At 33.7% G+C, this 27,599-nt stretch overlaps 1 protein-coding gene across 1 annotated transcript in view; it reads right to left on the bottom strand.

Annotated features, from left to right (window-relative positions):
* LOXHD1 (lipoxygenase homology domains 1) overlaps positions 1-27,599 on the bottom strand; it is a 275,750-nt gene that overhangs the window by 69,062 nt on the left and 179,089 nt on the right. The window contains exons 27-30 of the mRNA XM_031945992.1: positions 21,586-21,702; positions 19,134-19,296; positions 14,784-14,938; positions 641-850 (exon numbers count right to left, since the gene is read on the bottom strand). Coding sequence (XP_031801852.1) covers positions 641-850; positions 14,784-14,938; positions 19,134-19,296; positions 21,586-21,702 — 645 coding nt within the window. The remainder of the gene's footprint in view (positions 1-640; positions 851-14,783; positions 14,939-19,133; positions 19,297-21,585; positions 21,703-27,599) is intronic.

The following is a 27,599-nucleotide window of genomic DNA, read 5'->3' as shown; positions in this document are numbered from 1 at the left end:
AGTTATGAACATACAAAGTTAGATGAATGATCATTGATAGAAATTGTAAAGTCAGAAGGAGATGCTGGTTTTATTAGATAGATAACAAGCTCAATTTGAGATATGATAAGTTTGAGGTACTAGCAAGAAATCTAACTGAAACAGTCCTATGCAAATTTGGAAATGTATATCTGTAGGTCAGAAGGGAAGTCACGCATAAAGAGAAAAATTTGGGAGACAACTGCATGGAGATGAGAAATGAAGCCGTGGGAATGAATGAAATTTATTAAGGAAGGGAAGGAGAAAAGAATCAAGTGCCTTTAGGAACAATCTCATTAAACCCCATATGATACAATAGGAATAATGATAGATTTGTAATCAATTATTATGTTCAAACCAGCTTCTGCCAATTACCACCAATATAATCATGGGCAAGTGATTTAACATATCCATGACTTTCTCTCTCCTTGTATGCAAAATAAGAGGGACCTTAGAATACATGACTTTTTGGGTTTCTTCCAACTCTAAATCCAAGATTCTACATTCTAAGGGGCCAAACTTCTCACTCAGAGAGTGGAGTATGGAACATGGGTGAAAAAATCAGATGTGGTATGGCAATCAAAGTCTTGGATTTGGGTCTGTCTTCCTTTTTTCCTAGTACCTTCTCATAAAAAAGTCGTTCCAAGCGCCCATCCTCCTTCTTCAAGGACAGCCAACGTCCACAGAGGAATAGAAATTCATCCTCATTGGTATCATTCCAGATTTCAACCTTCTCCACATACCAATCAGCATACCACTTGCTGTTGTCATGGCGGAGCTTGATCTTATATATAACGCCAAGGTCAGCAGCTTCTATGATGAAGGTGTCAGCCTGTAGATTCCAGACAACAATTGTTACCAGGAGCAAAAACTGTATTTCAACTCTCCTTAAGAATTTTGTGCAGAGAGCAGAGGCCCAGTCTAGAACTGGAGGGGAGGGGGCGGAATTCTACCAGCAGAAAATAAAAAGTAAAAGAAAAAAATCCCAGATCTTGCATCCACATCATACTTTTACTATATTTTCTAACTTTTTAATAGAAGTATGATTTTTAACTTTTAAATTCTATATCCATTTTTAGCTTATTGCTGTATGTGTTATAATGTGTTGGTCTAAAACTAATTTCTGTCTAAATGTATTCTAGCTTTCCCAGAAATTCTCATCAAATATGAAATTCTCCAAGTAATTTATGTTCCCTGGTTTGTCAAACACTGGGTTGATGAATTCTATTGATTCTGATTCATTCTTGTCTAGTCTATTTCACTAATCTACTTTTCTATTTTAAGCACTACAGATTAATTTTGATGATTACTACATTTTAGTATGAGGTCAAAAGTGCTATTTCTTCCTTTTCCTATATTTTTCATTATTGAGGTTCTAGATCTTCTATTTCTCCAAATGAGTTCTATTATTATTTTTCTAGCTCTACAAAGTATCCTCTTGGTAATTGATTGTTATAGCAGTAAGTCTATAGATTAATTAATGTTGTATTATCATTTTAATTTAATGGCATGGCCTATCCATGAGCAACGAATATCCCTCCAGTTTTCAAGTTGTTTTAAAATTTCTTTTAAAAATATCTCGCAGATGTATTTATACAGATTTTGAATGTCCCTTGGTAAATTGACTGCCAGCTTTTGTGCATTTGTTTAATGAAGCTTCCCTTTCTATTAATTTCTTCTGGAGATTGTTATTGCTATATAAAGATGCTATTGGTTTTGTGGGTTTATTTTATGTCTTGTTACCTTATTGAAGCTATTCATTGTATAAGTTAATTTCTTTGTTGAATTGTTTAATCAGCACAAAAGGATAAACTTTTCATTGAACTTTTATACATATATCCTGTTTTGTGAGGGAAGCAGGATGGATATTATTGTTCCCATTATAGACAAATAAACTGAGGGCCCAAAAGGGCAAAGCCAACAAAACCAGGGCCATGTGCCCAATTTCTTTGTTGTATGCTTTGGGATCACTCCCCTATCAGTCTTTTCATGTGTAAAATCAGATGAAATAGAGCAAATCTATGTGGTCTCTTAAGTTTTCATCTTCCATCTCTCAATCTTTTGACCCTACATAGGAAAGAAATTGGCCTAACTGGGCTTGAAAAATTGGTTAAATGAAGGGGAAAAGGACAAAAAGAAAAGAGAAAAGAATCTTGTTGAAATAAAATAGCTTCAAAGAGGAGAAAATAACTCAATTTAATTTTAAAAGAAGCATAATGACTTACAAATGCTGCTGATATAATCAAATACTAAATGCGAAAGCAATGAAAAATGAAGAAAAGTATTGGAAATAAAACCCATACAGGGAAACCCCCTAAGCACATTCCTCATGTATGCATGTCTAGCAAAGAGTGGCTCTATAGTCTAGTTTAGACTTCTTAAATTTTTTCACTTATGAGCCCTTTTTGCCTAAGACATTTTTAAAATACCAGGAATATAAGTATATAAAATAGGCATACAAATCAAACATTTACTGATAATACATCACAAAGAAATTTATTTTAGAACAGTTCTTGGGTAAATATATAATTTTACTATTTATTCAATAGGAAAGCAAATTTGTATACTAATGAGATGCATTTGCTTGTTTGTATTTACTTAAAGAATTAAATCTTGGTGGTATGTTTGATACCTTTTCCTGTTGCCATATTTTTCATGATCCCTGTATTCATTTACAATACTCCAAAAGAGTTCATGACTCACAGTTTAAGAAGCTTTGGTCTAATTGATACTACTCAGAATAATCAGAAAAATCAGGAACTGTCTGTGGTACTGAACTTGCTGAAGTAATAGAATTTCACAGAACCCTATGTATTACAGTTTATAGAAAAAGAGTATATAAACACATCATCCACTATAAACCATATCTACCCCTTTCCTTTCCATGAGATATACCAAAAGCCAAATCAGAGATCCACAAGTCAGTGTTTCATTTTAGCTTGGAAACTTTCATCTTGAACTATCATGATTGGTGAGTGAGTACAAATTTACCCAGTTCACTATGTCTAGATGACCCCATATCACATGTTGCCAGTTGTTCTGGCATCACTCCTAGGAATACAGACTTTTAGTTCTTTCTTCAGGCATGGTAACAAAATCATTATTATTGTTGTATCCTCTGCCCTACAGATCGACTTACCATGCCTATGACTTCTCAGACCAAAGGACTTCTCTTTCCTTGGTCATCACTTCTGATACATAGTAGTCATTTAAAATTATTTTACCCCCATTCATTTAATTTTAGTTATTTCAGCAAAATTATAACATTACCATTCTGGGAGTATGTATCTTTCAATCCTATTCTGAAATGACACCCATCCAATCCAGAATGGATATCCCACTACTTATTGATTATTTGAACATCAGCAGCTTCTTAAACAAATTTAGAGATTATTTGGGAGTTTCTTTTAGAGCACTGACTTTTGGTGTATGCAATGCAAGTAAACTCTCATCAATCCTTCCCGATAAGGAGGTCAGAAAATGTATATGTCTTACTCCTGGCATGAATTTTGACATTGTCTAGAGGAGACATTTTATTCACTGTATTCCTAAGAGAAATAGATTACTTCTGGGGAAACAGAAATTTCAAAGCCAAATCTGAACTCTGATCAAGACACCAAGGGTCAGATTTGCAGAATATATTTCCATATTAGCTATGTTGCAAAAGAAAACACAGTAAAAAAAAACCCAAGAAAAATAAAGTTTAAAAAGTATTCAACTTGTATAATATAAAAATGAACAAGAGGTGGAAAGGGGATTGTATCAGAAAAAGGGGAAAGTGGAGGTAAAATAAGGGAAATTACATCTTACGAAGAGGTAAAGGAAACCTATTACATTTGAGGGAAAGACAGGAGGGGGATGAGCATTATGTGAATCTTACTCTCATCAGATTTGCTCGAAGAGAAAATATTAGACATAATTGGTTTACAGAGAAACTTCTTTAAGCTTATTGAAAAGTGGGAAGGGAAAGGTGAAAAGGGAAGGATAGGCTAAATAGAAGGGAAAACAGAAATAATAGGGGAAAGGTATAAGAGAGGTGGAAGGACTCTAAAGGGGGAGGGCTGCTGGAGGCAAGTGATGCTCATAAGTTAAATGCTGGGGAGGAGGGAAAAGGGAAAAGAAAAGAGAAAAGTATAATCCAGGGATAATAAGATGGCAGGAAATACAGAATTAGTAGTTTTATAGTAAATGTGAATGGGGTGAACTTTCCCATAAAGCAGAAGCAGATAGCTGGCTGGATAAAAATCCAGAATCTTACAATATGTTGTTTGCAAGAAACACATTTCAAGTAGAGTGATACATACAGAGTAAAGGTAAAAGGCTGGAGCAGAATCTACTATGCTTCAAGTGAAGTACAAAAAGCAGGGGTAGCCATCAGATCTCAGATCAAACAAAAGCAAAAATTGATCTAATTAAAAGATATAAGGAAGGAAACTATATCTTGCTAAAGGGTACCAGAGACAACAAAGCAATATCAATACTAAATATATATGCACCAAGTGGTATAGCATGGAAATTCCTAAAGGAGAAGTTAAGAAAGCAAGAAGAAATAGATAACAAAACTATAATAGTGGGAGATCTCAACTTTGCAGTCTTAGAACTAGATAAATCAAACAACAAAATAAATAAGAAAAGTTAAAGAGGTAAATAGAATAATAGAAAAGTTAGGTATGATAGATCTTCAGAGAAAATTAAATGGAGACAGAAAGGAATACACTTTCTTCTCAGAATTTCATGGAGCCTATACAAAAATTGACCATATACTAGGACATCAAGACCTCAAAATCAAATTCAGAAAGACAGAAATAGTAAATGCATTTTTTTCAGATCATGATGCAATAAAAATCCCATTCAATAAAAAGCCAGGAGAAAATAGACCACAAAGTAATTGGAAACTAAACAATCTCACCCTAAAGAATGAATGGGTGAAACAGCAAATCATAGACACAATTAATAATTTCATCCAAGAAAATGACAGTAATGAGATAACATATCAAAATTTGTGGGATGCAGCCAAAGCAGTAATAAGGGGTAATTTTATATCTCTAGATGCTTACTTGTATAAAATAGAGAAAGAGAGGATCAATGAATTGGGCTTGCAACTAAAAAAGCTAGAAAAAGAGCAAATTGAAAAGTCCCAATCAAATACCAAACTTGAAATTCTAAAAATAAAAGGAGAGATTAATAAAATTGAAATTTAAAAAATATTGAATTAATAAGTAAAACTAAGAGTTGGTTTTATGAAAAAACCAACAAAATAGATAAACATTTTAGTAAATATGATTAGAAAAAGGAAAGAGGAAAATCAAATTATTAGTCTTAAAAATGAAAAGGGAGAACTTTCCACCAATGAATCCTAAAATCCTAAAATCTGGTCCTAAGGACCAGATGGATTTACATGTGAATTCTACCAAACATTTAAAGAACAATTAATTCCAATACTATTTAAACTATTTGAAAAAATAGGATATGAAAGACTCCTATCAAATTCCTTTTATGACACAGACATGGTACTCATACTTAAACCAGGTAGGATGAAAACAGAAAAATAAAACTATAGACCAATGTCCCTAATGAATATTGTTGGAAAAATCTCCCCTAGATGGCAGGTAGTCCCATACATGTTAGATATGCTAAAGTATATGTTAAATACAATATATGTATACATATTTATACAGTTATCTTGTTGCACAAGAAATTCCTTTTATGACACAGACATGGTACTCATACTTAAACCAGGTAGGATGAAAACAGAAAAATAAAACTATAGACCAATGTCCCTAATGAATATTGTTGGAAAAATCTCCCCTAGATGGCAGGTAGTCCCATACATGTTAGATATGCTAAAGTATATGTTAAATACAATATATGTATACATATTTATACAGTTATCTTGTTGCACAAGAAAGATAGGATTTATAAAGAAGGTAAAAATAACCTGAGAAGAAAAAACAAAAATGCAGGCAAATAATAAGGGAAAGTGTGAATATGTTATGTTGTGGTCCATACTCATTTCACAGTGTTCTTTCTCTGGGTGTAGCTGGTTCTGTTCATTACAGATCAATTGGAACTGATTTGGATCCTCTCATTGTTGAAGAGAGCCAAGTCCATCAGAATTGATCATCAAGTAGTATTGTTGTTGAAGTGTATAATGATCTCCTGGTTCTGCTCCTTTCACTTAGCATCAGTTCATGTACGTCTCTCCAAGCCTCTGTATTCATCCTGCTTATCATTTCCTATAGAACAATAATATTCCATAACATTCATATACCACAATTTATTCAGCTGTTCTCCAATTGATGGGCATCCATTCAGTTTCCAATTTCCAACCACTACAAAAAGGGGTGCCACAAACATTTTTGCACATACAGGTCCCTTTCCCTTCTTTAATATCTCTTTGGGATATAAACCAGTAATAACACTGCTGGATCAAAGGGTTTGCACAGTTTGATAATTTTAAAGCATAGTTCCAAATTGCTCTCCAGAATGGTTGGATTCATTCACTGTTCCATTGGTTTTTGACTAAAACTATACACCTGTCAGATTGGCTAAGATGACAGGAAAAGATAAATATTGGAAGGGCATGTGGGAAAACTGGGACACTGATACATTGTTGGTGGAACTGTGAAATTTTTCTGCCCCAAGGGCTACCAAACTATACATATCCTTTCTCCCAGCAATGCTTATATCCCAAAGAGATCTTAAAGGAGGAAAAGGGACCCACATGGGCAAAAAATGTTTGTGGCAGCCCTTTTCATAGTGCCTAGAAAGTGGAAACTGAAGGAATGCCCATCAATTGAAGAATGGCTGAATAAATTATAGTATATGAATGTTATGGAATATTACTGTTCTGTAAGAAATGACCAACAGGATAATTTCAGAGAGGCCTGGAAAGATTTACATGAACTGATGCTAAGTGCAATGAGCAGAACCAGGAGATCATTGTACACAAGAAGATTATACGACAACCTATTCTGATGGACATGGCTTTCTTCAACAAGGAGATGATTCAAATCAGTTCTAATTGTCCAGTAATGATGAGAGCCATCTACACCCAGAGAGAGGACTAATGGGTACTGAGTGTGGACCACAACATAGCATTTTCATTTTTTCTGTTATTGTTTGCTTGCACTTTTGTTTTCCTTCTCAGGTTTTTTTTTCTTTCTAAATCTGATATTTCTTGTGCAGCAAGATAACTGTATAGATATGTATACATATATTGAATTTAACATATTTAACATGTATTGGACTACCTGCCATCTAGGGGAGGAGGTGGGGGCAAGGAGGGGAAAATTTTAAACAGAAGATTTTGCAAGGGTCAATGTTGAAAAAATTACCCATGCATATGTTTTATAAAAAAGATATAATAATAATTTAAAAAAGAAAGTATAAAAAAATATTCAACCTGCATTCAAAATCCATCAGTTTTCTGGAAGTACATAGCAATTTTAATCATAAGTCCTTCAGAATTGTACTAGATCTTGTATTGATCAGAATAACTAAGTCACTTACAGTTGATCAATGAACTGTATTGCTGTTACACTGTTCTGGAGCTGCTCACTTCACTTTGCACCAATTCATATAAGTCTTTCCAGGTTTTTTCTGAAAACATCCTGCTTGCCATTTCTTATATATGGCATAATATTATCCCATCACAATTAGATACAACTTATTCAACCTTTTCCCAATTGATAGACTTTCCCCAATTTCCTATTCTTTGTACCACAAAAAGAGCCCCTCCCCTTTATTTTTGTACATATATTTTCTTTTCCTTTTTCTTTCTTTGATCTTTTGGTATAGACCTAATAGTAGTATTGCTAGATCAAAGGTTATCCATAGTTTCATTACTTGTTAGGCATAGTTCCAACTTGCCTTCCAGAATGGTTTAATCTATTTAAAACTCCACTTATAGTGCATTGGCATCCAATTATTCTACACTGTCTTTAACATTTATTATTTTTCTTTTCTCTGATATTAACCAGTCTGATAGATGTATGATGATACCTCTGAATTGTTTTTAATGTAATGTAATATAAATGTTTTTATATTTTTCTAATCAATAGTAATTTAGAGCATTTCTTTTAATATGATAGCTTAGATTTTTCTTTTGAAAACTTCCTATTCATATCCTTGGCCTCTTTGCATTCTTATAAATTTGACTCAGTTCTCTACATATTTGAGAACTCAATGCCTTTATCAAAGAAATGATGTTAAAAAAAACACCCAACTTCCTATTTTCCTTTTAACCTTGACTGAATTGGTTTTGTTTGTGCAAAATTATCCATTTTACATTAATGCTATCTTTTGTTTTGTCATTCTTACCCAGAAATCTGATAAGTAAAAATTCCTTTATTCCCCTAATCTGCTTATGATATCATCCTTCTGTCTAAACTGCATACCCATTTGGAGTTTATGAGATGTCGGTCTAGCCTCATTTCTGCCAAATTGCTTTATAGTTTTCCCAGAAATTTTTGTCAAAAGAGTGAGTCCCCATAGCTTAGATTTTGGGGTTTATCAAATATTAAATTACTTTTGTTATTTACTTTTGTGTATTGTTTATCTAATCTATACTACTAATCTATCACTCTATTTCTTAGTACTAGGTTATTTTGATCATTACTGCTTTTTAATATAGCTTGAGATTTCATACTGCTAGGTTATCTTCTTTCACATTTTTTTATTGATTCCCTTGATATTTTTTACTTCTTGTTTTCCAGATGAATACATTTTCTAGCTCAATATAATCATTTTTGTTAATTTGATTGTTATGGCCATAAATAAGTAAATTAATTTAAGTAGAAATGTTGTTTTTATTATACTGGCCCAGACTACAAACAAGCAGTCCCTATTTCCTTTATTGTTTACATCTATTTGTATGAAAAATATTTTATAATTGTATTCATTGTAGTTTTGGGGTTTGTTTTGGGAGAGAGACTCTCGTGTATTTTATATTGTCTGCAATTATTTTAAATGGAATTTTTCTTTCTATTTCCTCCTGCTTTTTTGTTGGCAAAATTATATATATAGTTATAATATATAAATATATATAATATTTATGGAGAGACGTGTTGATGATTTATGTGGATTTATTTTCTATTCTGCAACTTTGCTGACGTTGTTAATTATTTCAACTAGTTGGGTTTTTTTTTTTGTTTTAGATTTTTTTTTTATTTTATTCTTTGAGATTCTCTAAGTATATATCATGATATTATTAACAAAGAATGGTAGTTTTTTTTTCCTCATTGACTATTCTAATTCCTTCAATTTCTTTTTCTTCTCTTACTGCTATGGGTAGCATTTCTAATACAATATTAACAGTGGTGATAATAGATACCCTGATCTTATTGGGAAGGATTCTAGTTTATCCCCATTACATCTAATGCTTGCTGATGGTTTTAGATAGATACTAATTAACACTTTAAGGAAAAGTCTTGTTCTTATGCTTTCTGGTGTTTTTAATAGGAATGAGTGTTGTATTTTATAAAAAGCTTTTTCTGCATGTATCAGGATAATCATGTGATTTTCTGTTATTTATATAGTCATTTATGCTGATAGTTTTCCTAATATCAAAGCTGTTCCACATTCTTAGTATAAATTCCATCTGGTTATAATTGTGAACCTAATCTATTCTACTGATTCACCCACCATCTAGCCAGGACTATTTTGTTTTAGTAATTACTATTCTATAATACAGCTTGAGATTTTTACTCCTAGGCCACCTTCTTTCACAAATTTTGCTGTAGGCTCTTTGCTTGTATTTTATTTAATTTTTTGCATCAATATTCATTAGGGAAATTGTCCTATGATTTTCATTCTCTCTTTTTGCTCTTCCTAGTTTAGGTTTCAATGCCATATTTATGTTGTAAAAGAAATTTAATAGAACACTTTTTTTGTCCACTTTCCCAAATAGTCTATTTACCATGGGAAATAGTTATTCTTTAAATGTTTGATAGAACTTACTTTTGAATCCATTTACATCTGGGAATTTTTTCTTTCTTTTTTTCCTAAGGAGGGAACTCATTGAAAATTTGTTCAATTTCTTTTTCTAAGATAAGGTTATTTAAATATTCTATTTACTAATATTAATCTGAGAAATTTATATTTTTATAAATATTAATCCATTTCACTTAGATCATTAGATTTATCGGCATGTAATAGGACAAAAGAGTTCCTAATAATTAGTTTAATTTCATCTTTATTAATGATAAACTTTTGATGGTAAATTCATCCTTTTCATTTTTGCTACTAGTAATTTGGTTCTCTTTATTCTTTTTTTTTTTTACATCAAATTAATTTATGGTTTATTTATTTTCTTGGTTTTGTTTTCACAAAATAGTTCCTAATTTTATTTGTTCGATGCTTTTCCTGCTTTCAGATTTATAAATCTCTCTTTTGATTTTCAGGATTTCAAATTTGGTGTTTAATTGGAAATTTAAAATTTTGTTTTCTAGTTTCTTTTTTAATTACATGCCCAATTCATTGACCGGATCTTTCTCAGTTTTGTTGACATAAGCATCTAGAGAGAGAAATTTCCCACAAAATACTGCTTTGGTTGCATCCCATAAATATTTGTTTCCTTTCTCATTGTCATTATTCTCTTTAATTAAATTATTTGCTGTTTCTATTATTTGTTTTTTGAACCACTCATTCCTTAGGATTAGATTATTCAGTTTCCAATTTTTAATCTGTTTTCACAGTTTTTCATTAAATGCAATTTTTGTTGCATTATGATTTGGGAAGGATACAGTTAATATTTCTGCTTCTCTGCATTTGATTGTGAGGTTTTTATGCTGTAATACATGGTACATTTTTGTGAAGGTGCCATGTACACCTGAGAAAAAGATAAACTCCTTTCTATTCCCATCCCATTTTCTTCAGAGGTCCATCATATCTAACTTTTCTAAAATTATATTTATCTCCTTAACTTCTTGTTTATTTTATGGTTAGAATTATCTAATTTGGGCAGGAGAAATCTGAGATCACCCACTAAAATTACTGTCTATTTCCTCTTATAACTCAGTTAACTTTTTCATAAAAAATTGGATGCTATGCCTTTTGGCACATATATGTTTGATAATGATATTACTTCATTGTCTATGGTACTTTTTAGTAAAAATTATGTTTCCCTGATTATCTCTTTTAATTAGGTAAGTTTTTTTTTTATTTTGCTTTTGTTCTGTCTGAGATCATGTTTGCTACCCCTGCTTTTTTTTTTTAGTCTCAGCTGAAGCAAAAAAAATTCTTTACCAGCCTCTTATTTTTACTCTCTGTATGTATCTCTGATTCAAGTGTGTTTCTTGTAAACAAACAAATATATTGTTGGATTGTGGCTTTTAATCTATTCTGCTATCCACTTTGGTTTTATGAATGAGTTCATTCCATTCACATTCACAATTATGATAACTGAGTATTTTCCTCCATTCTATTTTTTCTTCTTATTTATCCCTTCCCCCATCCATCCTCCTCAAAAGTCTATTAACTTCTGACCATTGCCTTCCTTAATCCATCTTCCTTTATAACAGCTCCCCTCCCCAATACACATTTTGTTTTATCCCCTTTCCTTCTCTTTTGAATAAGACAAGTTTTTCTACTTAATTTAGTGTGTATTTTATTCCCTCTTTGAGCCAATTCTGATAAGAGTAAGATTCAAACATTGCCTGATATCACCCCCCACCTTTTCCCCTCCACTGTAATAGCTTTTCCTTTCACACCTCTTTAATGTGAAATAATTTTCCCTATTCTACCACTTCTTTCCCTTTTCGCCCAATACATCAGTTTTTCTCTCCTCAATTTTTAAAGAAAATTATCCCATCACAAACAACTCACACCAGTGCTCTTTATTATGAGTTACAAGTATCATATTCCTATATAGGAATGTAAACAATTTAACCTTATTAAATCCTTTATGACTTCTTTTCAATATTTACCTTCTTTATACTTCTTTTCAGTTTTGTGTTTGACTGTCAAATCTTCTATTCTGCTCTGGTCTTTTCAACAGGAATACTTGAAAGTTCTCTATTTCATTAAATTTCCATTTTCCCCCTGAAGGATTATACTCAGTTTTTCTGGATAGGTGATTCTAGGTTGTAATTCCAATTAATTTGCCTTCTAGAATATCATATGCCAAGCCCTCTAGCTATATTTGTAAAGTCAGCAATAATGGTGGTATCCACAGAGAGATGTGGGCAAGTCTAAGGCTACCTAACTTTAGGGAAAAGGAATTATGGTGGAAGGGTAAGAATAGAAAAGAGAGATAAAATGAATGGCCAGAATAGAAGAGGGAGTACGGATGGAAGGGATGGAGAAAATATTTCTATCAGTGGCCTTAAGCCTTAAATACTATTTAGTAGCTGCTCTGCTTTGGTCTTCTGATCCTTAATTTAGAGCTAGAAGTCACCTCAGAGATCTTGTTCAACATTCTCTTTATCCGGATGAGGAAACTAAGGCTTAAGGTAATTAAGTGGTTTTCCTAAGATCATGCAGGTAGTAATATCAGAGGTAGGACCCAGATCTTCTGAATCTGAATTCTCTGACCCTACAGCCAGTAAGTATGCTTTCCATTGATCCTCCCTCTCCTGTGTGTGAATAGCAGAGAATAATAGGGCTGGAAGGTCAGTCCAAATTTCATATTACAGAAGAGAGAAAACTTAAAGGCCAAGAGTTATATGACTTGCCAAAGGTCACATAACTAGTTAATTGCAAATCTGAAATTAGAACCCAGATCTTTAGGGATCTGATTCAGTCTTGCGATCTATCTCCTATATCAAGTTTTCTTTTCCTTCCTTGGTCCAATGAAACACCTTCTTTTGAGCAAGAGATAATTTATCTGTCAGATATTTGAAGAAGGGAAGAATTTATGACCAAAGAAGAACTAGAGAACATTATGAACTGAAAAATGGACATTTTTGATTATGTTAAACTACAAAGGTTTTGTCCAAAGAAAAGAAATGCAGCCAAAATTTGAAAGGAAGCAAAAAGCTAGGAAACAATTTTTATAGCCAGAGTTTCTGATAAAGGCCTAATTTCTAAAACATATAAAAAAGTGAGTCAAATTTATAAAAATATAACTCATTCCCCAATTGGTAAATGGTCAAAGGATATGAACAGAGAATTTATAAAAGAAATTAAAGCCATCTACAATCATCTGAAAAAAGTTCTAAATGACTATTTAGAGAAATGCAAATTAAAAAAACTCTGAGGTAATACCTCATACCTAACAAGATTGGCTAAAATGACAGGAAAAGGTAATGATAAATGCTGAAAGAGATGTGGGAAAATCAGAACACTAATGCCCTGTTGGTGGAGTTGTGAACTGATCCAATCGTTCTGGAGAGCAATTTGGAACTACATCCAAAGGGCTATCAAATTGTGTATACCCTTTGATCCAACAGCCTCATCACTGGGTCTGTATCCCAAAGAGATAATAAAAAATGGGAAAGGACCCACATGAGCAAAAATGTTTGCAGCAGCTCTTTTTGTGGTGGCAAGGAGCTGGAAATTGAGTGGATGTCCACCAGTTGGAGAATGACTGAATAAGTTATGGTATATGAATGTAATGTAATATTATTGTTCTTTAAGAAATGACGAGCAAGCTGATTTCAGAAAAGCCTGGAAAGACTTACATGAATTGATTATGAGTGAAGTGAACAGAACTAGAACATTGTGCACAATAACAGCAAGTTTATGGGATGATCAACTAGGATAGACATCTCTTCTCAGCAGTGGGGTTATCCAAGATAATTTCAAGACTTTGGAAAATTCCATTCACATTCAAAAGGAATGCAAAGGACACTACAGAAACTGAATGTGGATAAAAGCATATTATTTTCAACTTTTTTGTTTTTTTCTTTCTTTCTGTGGTTTTTTCATTTTGGTCTGATTTTTCTCACACAACATGGCAATATGAAAATATGTTTTAAAAGATCGTACATGTATAATCTGTTTTAGATTGCTGTCTTGGGGGGAGCAGTAAGGGAGGAAGGGAGAAAAAAATTGGAACTCAAAGTCTCATAAAAATAAATGCTGAAAATTATCTTTATATGTAACTGGAAAAATAAAATACTATTGAGGAAAATAAAGAAAACACCCTCTCTTTTGAATTCCTATTCCACTTATCTGATGAATCACATTCTAACAATCGTCCCATGTAATCGATCCTAGAAAAAAATTTTTTAATTGCCTATGTTTCCCTGATTATGCTATAAATGCTTCCAATATTGGGCTCAGATCTCTTATCTATCCATACCCTTAGGATCCAGCAGAGTGATCTGTATTATTAGACAATTGTCAAATACTTGATGTTGGTGATAGTACAAAGGCAAATAGGAAGAAAACATAATTCCTGTCCCCCAATAGTTAATAGTCTAATTAGAAAGGCAAAATTAATATACATTAAAATATAAATGACAACACAAAGTGGTATGCAGTAAGACACATGTAAGTGATAAAGAAATAAGAACTTTAAGAGTTCATGTATTTAAAAAGAAGAGATCCTGGGATAATCAGAGAGGGCTTCACAAAGTGTAGATTATGGTCCTAGGTACTAGGTAGACTATGGTACCTAGGTGCTAGGTAAGTTTGGAAAGACAGAGATAGTAGAGGAAAATATTCCTGGGGGATGGTGGAAGCAAGGGGAATAGCATGAAGTATAAATTCAAAATTCTAAAGAAAATCCTCAGGGATCATGGAAAAGATAATTAAGGGATACATTAAAGATGGAGGAAGGGGAGAAGGGAAAGACAGGGGGACAGTGTGTTTATTCATACCGTTCCTTTTTCAAATTTGTTAGTCCTGTTTTCTGATTTGCCAAGGTACCTTTCCCCTGTGTCACCAAGGTCTCCATAGATTGTGATGAAGACCTTCGCATCTGTGCCAGCTCCAGGTATATTCCCAGTGAAGATCTGCACTGAATACAGAATAACTATACAGACAAAGAGACAGGAGGGAGAAAAAAAATAATAACTTAGTGCAAGGGAGCTAAATTCATAGGTAGCATTAATGAAACACATAGACCCAAATGATCAGTAGTGTAGATTCAGATGTTACCATAGATGTTCCAGGATAAAAATTTGTGCAAACAGATATATTGACCAGATCTTTTAAAAGGCTGATAGAAAGGATTTGTATGATGAGCTGGAGCCTTCTGATATAGACAATAAGGACATATCACTCCTTTTACTTCTTTTGTTTCTGCAAGTCTAGATGTCAGTGCTTTTAGAATATCCATATCCTTATTTAGTGTGCTAATGAGAAGCTTAGCTATTCAGAACACAGAGTGTATCCAAAAGTTTTCAAAGAGATTTAAGAGACATAGAGAGTGGATGGATATCTATTCCACCTTAGTCCCAGTCCTAGATAAAGATCAATTTAAATGCACACATCAAGATTAGCTTAAGAGGATTGGCCAATGTTAATTCTCCCAAGGACTAACTGAAAGTTGTGATATTGTGATCATTAAATCCACATTATAAAATTATTAGTGCTTCTAATTTGCAAGTGACTTCTATGTGAAACAAGTCCATTTGTTCAAGAGATTGGATATTACCAAGGCCCCTCTGGCAAAACTTGATATAAACTAGAGTTTGGACTCTGCAATGCAGACAAAACAGGCTGTTCATTGGATTTTTCACTTTCCAGCTGCATTTATTGGCATCATGAAGACATAGACAGCCTTGGGTCTCTAACAGCCATAGGGCATAATTGGTCTGTCAATGTAAGGATCTTGACTCCATAAAAGGCAAGTCTTTTTGAACCTTAGTCTCAGAATGTGATGCAATGTCACTGGAACCGTCATTAAATATCCTTATTTTTCTTCCTCTCTGGGACTTGGAGGAGCTAGCAAAAACTGATTCAGCTCTTGGGTGCTGAACAATGTGGATGTGCAATGAAATATGGCTATTTCTGGATCCCTCCTCCTTTCCAATACCCACCTTGGGCACAGATCGTTAGTGAAAGAATGTTTCCCTAGAAACACTATAAAGAGCAACACAGTTTTAATAGCACATTAGTAAAATATAATGGCCCCAAGAGAGTAATTTGGGCCACTTTCCAGGGCATTCTCCTGGGATTTCAAATGAAAAGGGATTCTAAATGAAAATTCCACATAATTTGATAGCATCTCAAAGTTGGGGAGAAGACAAATGTTTATGGTAACTGAATTTCTAATCTATGAATGATCAGCAACTAGATTCAAGGAGCACTAGAAGTAAAAAGAAAGGCAGTGAGAACATGATGTACAAGGAAACCCTCCTCTTCTACAGGCACAGTAGGATTTTGGTGGATGGGAGCTGGAATTGGGAGGTTCTTCTTCTCAATCATCCATGAGAGCTTCCTCCATAAGATAGAAGAAAGAGGGGGTTGTGGGATTCCCTACTTATCCGAATGATCTGATCTAAATAAGCTAATGTAGATTATTCAGGTAACAAAGTAGTTTGTTTGGATCTTGAATTATCCTGTAATTTTGTTTATACCATTGTTGTCTATTTGGGATATTAGGAAACTTTGACATTAACAAAACTAAGTGGACAATTTGTGGTATGCTGCATTGTTTCCCAAATATCTTCTTTATCAAATGCAGCCAAGAATGCAATGAAGATGTATATGTGTATGTTCATGTGTGATGGGAGATACATGTATAGGTATGATAAGAATGGGTCATAAGTCAATAGATAGATGAACATTCATGAAGCTAGTCAGATTGATCCAGTGACAATGGCCATGTTATAAATAAACTCACTCCATTTTTTGGCTCTGGGCACATTTGCTGACTGTCTTCTGTGCCTGGAACGTTTTCCTTCCTAATTTCAGCTTACTGATTTCTCTAGCTTCCTTTAACTCCTAGTTAAAATTCTATTTTTTCCCCCAGGAAGCCTTTCCTAACCCGGCTTGTTTCTAATGCCTCCCCTTTCTTAATTATTTTTTATTTATCCTTTATATCACTATTTGCATATATTTATTTGCATGTTACCTCCTCTATTGGATTGGGAGTTCCCTGAGTACAGATACTGTCTTTTGTTTCTTTTTTTTATTCCCAGAACTTAGCAAAATGTCTGGCACATAATGTATGCTTTTAATAAATAAATGTTCATTGGTTGATTGGTGTGAATATACATAAAATGCATTTATAAGAAGGATGTGTGATTTCAGTGGTAAAGGTTATAATGTCTTCTGTATAATGTAATAAAACTTAAAGAATATATATACACATCCCTTAATTTACATGTGCTGATGAGCACATTCAAATAATCACTTTGGGAGACTCTATAACCTAGAAGTACTTGCCAGTTTTCAGATCCTTATTGGAACAAACTCTTGAGCCTGTGATAGATTCTCTTATAAATGTGCAATGATGGAAATTCATCATTCTTTGAAAACATCCAATTTTTTTTAGAAATAGCCAAAAGTCATTTAGAGCCAACTTTGGAGGGATAAGATTAGTCATCACGTTGAGTAAACCTGTTTTTAGTCAAAAAAAAAAAAAAAAAAAAACCAGGCATTGCTGTCAAGTAATAAGATTGATTTTTGGTATAACATATAATGGCAAGAATGGCTGAACTTATTGAAACAACTGCAAGAGCAAGTGGAGATTGGATGGAGGGTGAGACAGGATAAAGATGAGGATTAGGATGATAGGTCACGGTAAAACAAATGGGGGGAAAAACACCAAGAAGTCAAGTATGGAAAAGGTTTTAGGAAATACTTATAGATGGGGGGGGGGAGAAAGTTAAGGTACTAACATAAAAAACAGAAGTAATTAATTCAAAGTCTTAAAATGTTGATGAATTATTTTAGCCATGGCTGACTCTTCATGACTCCATTTGAGGTTTTCTTGGCAAAGATGCTGGAGTGATTTGTCATTTCCTTCTCCAGCTCATTTTATAGATGAGGAAACTGAGGCAAATAGAATTAAGTAACTTCCCGAGAACCACATAATCAGTGGATATCTGACACTGAATTTGAACTCATGAGAATGAGTCTTCCTGATTCCAAACTCAGTGCTCTAACCCACTGCACAAGCTAGTGGCCAAAGTCATGGAAATGAAAGGAGAAAGTTTCAAGAAGTAGTTGGTCAAAAATGTCAGGCCTAAGAAAAGTTGTCTGGTTCACATTGACCTTGAACTCACACCTTGGCTTTCTTAGTACCATTCACTAAGTTCTGATAAAGGCAATTTGGGATGCTCACCACAATTCAAAACATATCTGAATTTGAATAGCAACTAAGGACAGAGAAAAAAAGGATTAAGTCCTACAGTACAGAAGAAAAATATATTGAAATAAATCTTCCCTCTCTTCTTTATCCTATTGAAGAAGATTCAGTGAATAGCCGAAAGATTAGTTAGCCAAAAAAAAAAGAGGTGATAAGAAACCAGGAGACAAGATAATCTACAAAGAGGATCATTTGTCCCTGAACAATGAGATTTGGTGATACAGAAAGATCTCACCTATCTGAAACTCAGCTGCTCAACAACTGTGTCTATCTAGAATTTTTTGGTCCAATACAAGCATCAAAATTGTCCAAGCTACCAAATATAGATATTACAAAGTACATATGTACAAAAGATTTGTATTCATATTTTATTCTTAGAAAAATTTCTTATACATTTATTTAGATTTTTTTATTCTTATTTTGCACACAATCCTGACAGACTCGACTATCTGATGTTCAAGCCCACAGCAAATGAGAAGAAGACATTTAGGAGAGAATCTGCTACAAGATGGCATGCTGGCAGCTATAAGAGCCTGACATCAAGGAAGGATGCAGGAAAACTATAAAAGCAGATACAAGCTCTCAGAAAGAACTCTTTCTAAGTCTCAATCAGGGAACATCTAATGTAGGATACAAATAGGAAATGAAAACATCATTGTCTTATTGTGCAGTACACAAGTTAATGTTCATGATGATGTCTTCAAGGCAAAGTTAAATGACATTCAGTATTTATTGTTTAAGAAATAAGGGGAGGGCACAATGCATTTTAGAAAAATGTTCATCCCATAAGATCAATGTTTTTAAAGTCAATATTTATAGATCAAACCTTCATTTATCTAGAATAATTCATAATCACATAACAACAAAAATTATGTTTCAAGATAGAATATGGATTTGTCTTCTTACTTACTGTCCAAAGGTTCCTCTATTTCCTTATAAATTTGTCTTAAAGACCCATCTTTCATCACTTTCTCAGTAAACATATCAAATGGAACCAGTTCTCGGATGGTCTTCTTATCATCTTCAGAAGTGGCAAGCCATCTATCACAGGCAAATGTCACAGTCTCTGATCCCTAGAGCAAAGAGGAAGGAAAAATAAATTCAACTTTCAACCCGTCTCCACACCTACCTGCCCACACTTTATTTTTTGTTACTGCTTATTGAAGTGCTCATTGCTCTACCTCCTTCCCCCCTTATGTTCTAACACTTGAAATGGCTCAGCTTCCTGATAAGGTTTCCCTGATCAGGGAGCTGAGTCATTTGTGTTTAGGGATAGGAAGAGATTAGTGACATCATGAGTGTGATATGTTGACTTACATGTGAATTGGATTTGAGCGAGACAAGAGCTGCACAAAGTGATCAACTTTGCTTTCTCTTCTAGAGACATGAGAATCCAGTGGCAAGACATAGATCAAGATGACCCAGGATGTAATAGGTGACCTTTAAGAAAGTGATGCTATAGGGGAATCTTCATCAATGAATAGAGAATGGATGTGTCACTATGTTATGAGGCTCTTAAATATAATATGATGTCCTGGGTGTCCATTTAACACATTGCCAATTTGTAACCAGGAAGCAGTTGAAAAAAATAGCTATATTTAGACCTCATGAACTTAAGTGGTTGTATACATGTTTGTGTAAATACATGTATATATGCATTTGGTTATGTATCTTTATTGATATATGAGTGTATTTATTATGAGTGTGGATATCAGTATACAGTGTGGGGTGGGATGTGGAGAGACAGATGACTAGATCCATCTCCTCCCCTTTACTGACAAACAATTTTACAAAATTGTGCACACCCCAGGTCTCCACTTCCCCATTATCTGCTCCACTTAAGGGCTTGGTGCCTGGTTTCTGCTCCCCATCATTCTGTTGGAACTGGGATGTCCAAGGCTAGTGATGCCCTTCAAATAACTAAATCCAAGGATCTTTTACCCAGCTCTTCTTTTCATTCTTCTATGCTATAATTGATACTTCTGTCTGTACCCTATTACTCTATATCCCCTTCTTCTTTAATTAAAGAGATATCAGCTTCTTGTTTCTTATTCTTCCTTCCTTCCTTCCTTCCTTCCTTCCTTCCTTCCTTCCTTCCTTCTTTCCTTCCTTCCTTTCTTCCTGGAGGTAATCAAGGTTAAATGTCTTGATCACAGTCACATAGCTACTTAAGTGTCTGAGACTAAGTCAGAACTCAGGTCCTCCTGAGTCTAGGCTCTGTGCCCTATTCACTGCACCATCTAGCTGCCTTCCTTTTCTATTTTCCTCAAATTCCTTCCTTCCTCTCTGTACCCACTGATGCCAATTTCTTGGTCTATTATCCCTATTTCATCCCATGGCACCCCAATTTCAGAAGGGTCTTCTTCATACACAGGTCTGCTCATGTCACTCATTTAATCAAAAATCTTAAGTTGTACTCAACTGCCTGCCAACTAAAGTTCAAATTCCTTTGTATGACATTTAAGACCCTTCCCAACCTAGTGCCACACTCCCTTTATAGCATTTTGCCATATTATTCCTTTTTGTTCACTCTATGTCCTAGTTCCGCTGGTCTGTTTTCTGGCCCTGAGATATGTTCTGTACTTTTCTGACTTTGTTTTCACTGTTTTCTATGGCTATAATATCCTCCTTTCTTATCTTTATTGTTGAATTTTTATCTATCATTTATTGCTTTTTATACATCTGTGATTTCATCAGTGCAAGGTAACTGATGAGGGAATTTCTTCTACAAATGCTGATGGTTACTTTCTCTGCCACTTATAAATTAAGAAAATCGCTTGACACATTGAGAAATTAAATGATTTCCCCAGGATTATGGCCAGTGTGTTTCAAAGTAAGACTTGAATACAGCTCTTCCTGTCTGAGTTCTATTACACCGTGCTGCATCATCCATGTTTTAAAATCCAATTCAGATACATTCTTCTCCATAAAATCTTACATGATCACTCTGTCAATGTCAACTTTCTCTTTTTAGCTTAATACAGCACTTTGTTTTGAACTTCCTAATTTTAATCAGCAATATCATGTTTAGCTCTCTGTGTTTGCATCATTATTATATTAGACTTGAAGATTGTATATTACCTGAAATTTGCATCTTTCCTGTATCTAACACAATACTCCGACCATCATGTCTTTAATAAATGTGTTTTGATTAAATATATAAATCAAATTAATAAATGACTCTTTGCCCCTTAGATTTGTAGGGTTTTTGTTTAGTTTTGGTTTTGAGACATTTAGTATAAAATCTAGCCCTGAGTTCTGAGTGGAAAATGCAATTTTCATAATTCGCTTTGCAAACTCTAACTTATCAAAACAATAAAGGCTTCCAGGTAGTTGCAAAAAATCCTAGGGCAGGAACATACATCTTTATCTGGCAGGAGTCTTCGGATATCCACATGATCACAGTGCCACCCAGCATTCATGCCTGCATTGTCATGTCCAATCCGAATTTTTTCAATGACTTCTCCCACATCCTCCATCTGAAGAGAAGACAAAAAATACAAGACACTAGCTTAGTATTTAAAAAAAAAAAAGCAAAACATTTAATGAATAAATCAGGGAAAGAGCAATAAAAATGTTATCCCCAGAAAATCCTATTTCTCCCTTCCCCTCTGGCCATGGCAGTGAGAATTGACTTTAAGTCATTCTTTGACTCACAAGAGAATGGAAAGCTTCCCCAACAGCTTTGGGAAAAGATTGCAGATAAGAAGGGAAGGAGGCAAGGCCTTTCTACATCTGAGACACTTTTCATTATCCAATTGTATCTCTTATGACTCTTTCTCTGCCAGAGTTGGTATATTAACACATCAACCATCTTATCAGTGGGACTGGCCTTTTGATACAATTGTTCCCATAAAGAGGGAAAAGAAGGTAAAAGGAAGAGAGAAAAATATTCAAAGACTGAGAAGTGGACAATGTGGCTGGACTTCCCCAATCTCCCCTGCCCCAGGCAGGATTAAGTTGAAGAAAAAGAACCAGCTCAGGGAGTTTTATATAATGCTGTTGCCAAGTCAATATATGATAAGATTCTGGATTTTTATTGGATTTGGTTTTGTTTTGAGAGTGTGAGAGATGGAGGGAAGGAAAGAGAGAGAAGAGGGGGTAGGGAAGGGAAGAAGCTAGGGGGAGATAGAAACAGAGATTGAAACAGAGAGAGAGACAGAGAGACAGACAGAGAATGTGACATAAAAAAAGCATTGCACTTGAATTGAGGAAGACCTAGATTTAGAGATTAGTTATGATGCTTTCTACTATGTGACCATGAACAAAGCACAACCTCTCTGAGTCTCATTTTCTTCATCTATAAAAAAGAAGAAAATAATACATATAGTATTATATGGATCACAGGATTTTATGGATCAAATGAGATAACATAAAGGTTTTTAAATCAATATATAAATTATCTTATAATACATAAGTTCATGCCTAATATATTTTCTTTCTTTCTTCTTTTTTTGTTTTCTTATTAGCTAACCTTCCTTTTGAAATATCCCTCCTAGATCAAGAATCTCCAAGAAAATATTGAAAAAAAGGTAAAGAAACCTCGCAGTATTTGACTTTGAACTACACTAAACAGCAGTAATCATCAAAAATAATTGGTAAAATGTAAAGAAGAAATTAGGTACATGAAATACGGAGCAAACAAACACAGACATATAATAACTACAAGGTTAAAAATTTGTAATTTGCTAAAAAAATTGCTGGGAAAATAGGAAAGAAATTGGGCAGAATTTTATTTCTGACCAACATGTCACATTGTATACCACAATAAACTCCCAATGGCTATATGGCTTAGATATAAAAGATCACATCATGAGCAAATTAGAGGAACAGGAAACTGGAGGAAATACTTTTCACAACTATGGTTAGGCAAGGATTTCTTGACCAAACAAGGGATAAAGAAAGTTACAGGAGATAAAAAAGACAATTTTGAATACACGAAGTTGAAAAGGTTTTGGACAAACAAAATGAACACAGCTAAAACCAGAAGGGAAACAGTTAACTGAAAAAAATCTCAGCAGCGAGTTTCTCTGATAAAGACATGATATCCAAAATATATATAGAAAGACTTTGAACAAGAACAATTATCAAATAGATAAATGATAAAACAATATGAACAAATAGGTCTCAAAAGAAGAAAATTATATCATCAAAAATTTAAATCACTGAATTTCTACTTCATGTTTTTAATATTAGCAAAAAAATGAAAATAAAGGAAAATGATAATTATTGCTGGGGCTGTGGAAGAATAAGAACACAGAACAATTTACAATTTATTGGGCTGTGAATAGGTCCAACCATTCTGGAAAGAAATTTGGAATTATATGCAAAAAGTATTAAACTATATATAAATTTTGACATATACTTTAAAGAAATCAAAGTTAGAAAGAACCAATATGTAAAAAATATTCATAACAATATTTTTAGTATAGCAAAGAAATGATAATTAAGAGAAAGTTCATCAACTTAGTAAGGGCTGAACAAATTATTATAGCATATAAATATAATGGAATAATAATTTTGCCATAAAAAATTTAAAAAGAAACTCAGAGACACATGAGAAGATTTGCATGTAATGTTACAGAGTGAAGTAGGCAGAACAGGGAAAACAATTTACACAATAACTATGAAATTTGCAAAGGAAATTAACTTTGACTAATCAATGTAATAATCAATTACAACTACAGGAAGTTGTTATGAAACATACTTTCCATCTATTAATAGAGGTGACTATCTAGCATGCAGAAGAAAGATAGATTTTCTGATATGATCAATATATAACTGTTGTTATTGCTCTGCTTATTTTTTTATATAAGGGAGGAAATGAGTCAAGGCAGAGAAGAGGGTTAATGATAGTGATGCAAAAAATTTAAGAAAATAAATTTTAAAATGTCAATGTTTTTAAACTGCAGAAAAAAACAGAATAAAGTTCAGAGGAAGACAAAGTATAGACTTTATTATGAGTTTAGAACTAAAGTATAGACTTTATTATGAGCTTTAAAATAAGTTTGTTTTTGAGTCATGATTTTAATGAGATTCACTATCAGATTTATGGCTTCATATTCTCTCCCCTACCCCATTCTTTGTTTGTGGTAATGGCCATATTTCTTGGTGTTCAAATAACAAGAAACATATAAACTCAGGGAAGAGGAATTTACTACTTTGTCTCAATTTAACTAAAGAGGAAAGGATATATGAATATATATATTTATATTCTGTTTGGTTGCCTCTTTTTAGGAAGAACATATGATAAAGATGTACTAGAACATGATGGCTGGGTTCACAAAGCCATGCCATGTAAGAATTGAATGAAGGAACTAAGCTGAGGAAGAGAAGATTTAGAGGGCATAAGATAAATGTCTTCAAGTATTTTAAGGACTCTCATGTAGAAGAAAAATTAGGCTTGTTCATCTTGGCTCTGCAGAACAGAATTAAGAGAAATAGATGAAATTTGCAGTGACTGATTTTAGCCTGAGAGAAGGGGAAAGTTCTTAACAGTAAGAATGATCTAAAATTAGATGACTCAGGGATAGTGACTTACAAATAATTGGAGGTTTTAAAGGAAAGCCTGGATAACTACTTGTTGAAGATCATAAAATCAGATAAAGAACCTCAGAATCTTTCTAGTCTAATTTGGTACTGAACAAAAATGTCTACTATAACATGCCTGACAAGTATCTAGTCTTTCTTCAAAAACTTTCATATTTAGAAGAATTGCACATGTTTAACCTATATTTGATTACTTGCTGTCTAGAGGAGAGGGATGGGGGCAAGAGAGAATGAAAAATCATGCTGCATAAGAAAAATCAGATCAAAAAGGAAAAATATAAGAAAGAAAAAAGCAAGCAAACCACAACAAAAAAGGTGAAAATACTGTGTTGTGATAACACATTCAATCCCCATAGAATTCTTTCTGGATGCAGATGGCTCTCTCCATCAGAAATCTATTAGAATTGGCCTGAATCACCTCATTATTAAAAAGAACCAAGTACATTAAAGTTGATCATCACAACTCTGTGATGCTGTTGTACAATGTTCTCTCGGTTCTACTCAATTCACTTAGCATCAGTTTATGTTACGTTTGAAGCCTAATCTAATTTTTCTAAAATTCTCTTCAGATCCTTAACTTTTTATTTATTCTTCTACTGGAATTTTCTGGATGTGCAAAAGACATAATGTAGTCCCTAATAATTGTTTACTGCCTAGTTCTCTCTGGGATAGACTAATTTTTCCTTTAATTATTAAATGTTATATAATTTGGGTTCATATATATTAAGTACTGATATCTTTTCTGTAATTTCTTTAAACATCATCTACTTTCCTTTCTTATCTCTTTTAACTCTTCCCATTTTTACTGTTACTTTGTCTAAGAACATGATTGCATCCCTCTTTTTTTATTTTACTGAGGTTTAATAGATTCTATTCCAATTACTCATTTATATTTTGAGTGAATTTCATGTTTTTAATGTTTATTCAAACAACATATTGTTGGGTTTTTCTTTTTGCCTTATTCTGCCACCCTTCTCTATTATTGGTCAACTTATACCATTTACATTCAATTACATTGTCAGTTTTGATTTCTTCTCTATCATATTTCATTCATTTTTTTCAATACCTTATACAAGGTAAATGAAGGTGAGGAAAGAAAGAAACAGAAATCAACATCAATAATCTATAGCTATTACCCAAATCTCTCCCTCCAGGGTCATTTCTCAATCTGAGTTTCTGTGATTATTATTTTTCACATCTCCCTCACAACAGAGGGAGTCAGCATTGGGAGAAAAGAGTGTATTCTTAACATCCTAAATGGGGTAAAGGAAATGCTCTCTTACCTCAGTATCCCAAGAGAATGGGATGCTAAAACAGGCAGAGAGAGGGAAATAGAAGAAGGAAAGATTCAGTGAGTTACAACAATTGATTCCTTCTACCTGAGGAATTTTCTTATATTTTTCAAATCCATGTCAATGAAACTGATCTCAGTCTCCCATGCACATATACCATGTTTATTCTAATTTTAAGCCTTTGCTTATGTCATATACCTGATCTCCTCCTTCTCTTTCTCTTCCCCCTTATCTCTTTACACATACATATATTCATATTTATGTACATTTATGTTCACTAACTCTTTGTGGATTATTCCATACTATTTGGTAGTTTCTGTGTGATCTTGTTTATTCACTATTTCATTTATTGTTCCTGCCTGTTCCCTTGAGGGCAGAGATTATGTTTTCTGCATCCTGTATCATAATGCTGAAATGCTCAATAAATATTGCTTGTGTGATAACTTCAGAGCCTCAGAGCATCAAGACAATTCAATTCAATGAGCATTTATTGACATCTACTATGCATGTGGCAATTTAATGCAGTGAATAGAATTCTGGTCCTGAAGTCAGGACCTTCCTGACCTGAGTTCAAATATGGCCTCAGACACTTACTATCTGCATGATCCTGGATAGGACACTTAATCCTATTTGCTTCTGTTTCCTCATCTATAAAATTAACTGGAGTAGGAAATGACAAACCTCCCCAATATCTTTGCAAAAAAAATCTCAAATAAGGTCACAAAGAGTCAGACACAACTGAAAAAATGACTGAAATGTGCATCTGGCACTATGGTAGACACTGAGCACACAAAAACCAAAATTAAATCTCTGCCCTCAAAGAGCTTACATTCTACTGGAGGAAGCAATATGTGCACAGATAACTACAAATAAATACAAAGTTTTAGGGATGACAAATAGAAAGAATAAGGAAAGTTTCATGCAAAAAATAACACTTAAACTACATCTTTAAAGGTGTAGCGGGATCCCAAAGGAGGTAAGAAAAGAGACCATTTTAGACATGGAGGACAGCATGTGCAAAGAATGGGAAAAGGATATAGAATGTTGTATGTATAGAACAAGGAGGCCATTAGATGGATAATAAAGAGAAACAATATGAAATCAGTCAGGAAAGCCAGGGTGACACCAAATTATGAAGAATTTGAAGTGCCAAGTCAAGAAGTCTGCATTTTATCCCCAAAACAATAGGAAGTTACTTATGCTTCTTGACTTGGAGAGTAGTATTGTCCGACCTATGCCTTAGTAATATCAGTTTGGCAAATACGGATACTAAATTATATAGGGGAAAGATGAGAACTAGAAAGGCCAATTTGAAGGTTATTGAGATAGTCCAGATGAAACTTAACCCAGGGAGGCAGCCATGTAAGTGGAGAAAGAGATGAATATGGGAGATCTTGCGGAAAGATAATTGACCAGCCATGGCAACTGAGTGGATGTGAGGGATTAGAAAGAGGGCTTAAAATGCTCTCCCTCATTTCCCACTGCTCATCTACATTCTACCCACACTTATTCCATGACGCATTCCTGGACTGCTC

Source organism: Sarcophilus harrisii, chromosome 1 (genome assembly GCF_902635505.1).
Source record: "Sarcophilus harrisii chromosome 1, mSarHar1.11, whole genome shotgun sequence".
NCBI lineage: Eukaryota > Metazoa > Chordata > Mammalia > Dasyuromorphia > Dasyuridae > Sarcophilus > Sarcophilus harrisii.
The sequence above is the reverse complement of the archived record's forward strand: the minus strand, read 5'-3'. Positions and strand labels throughout refer to the sequence as shown.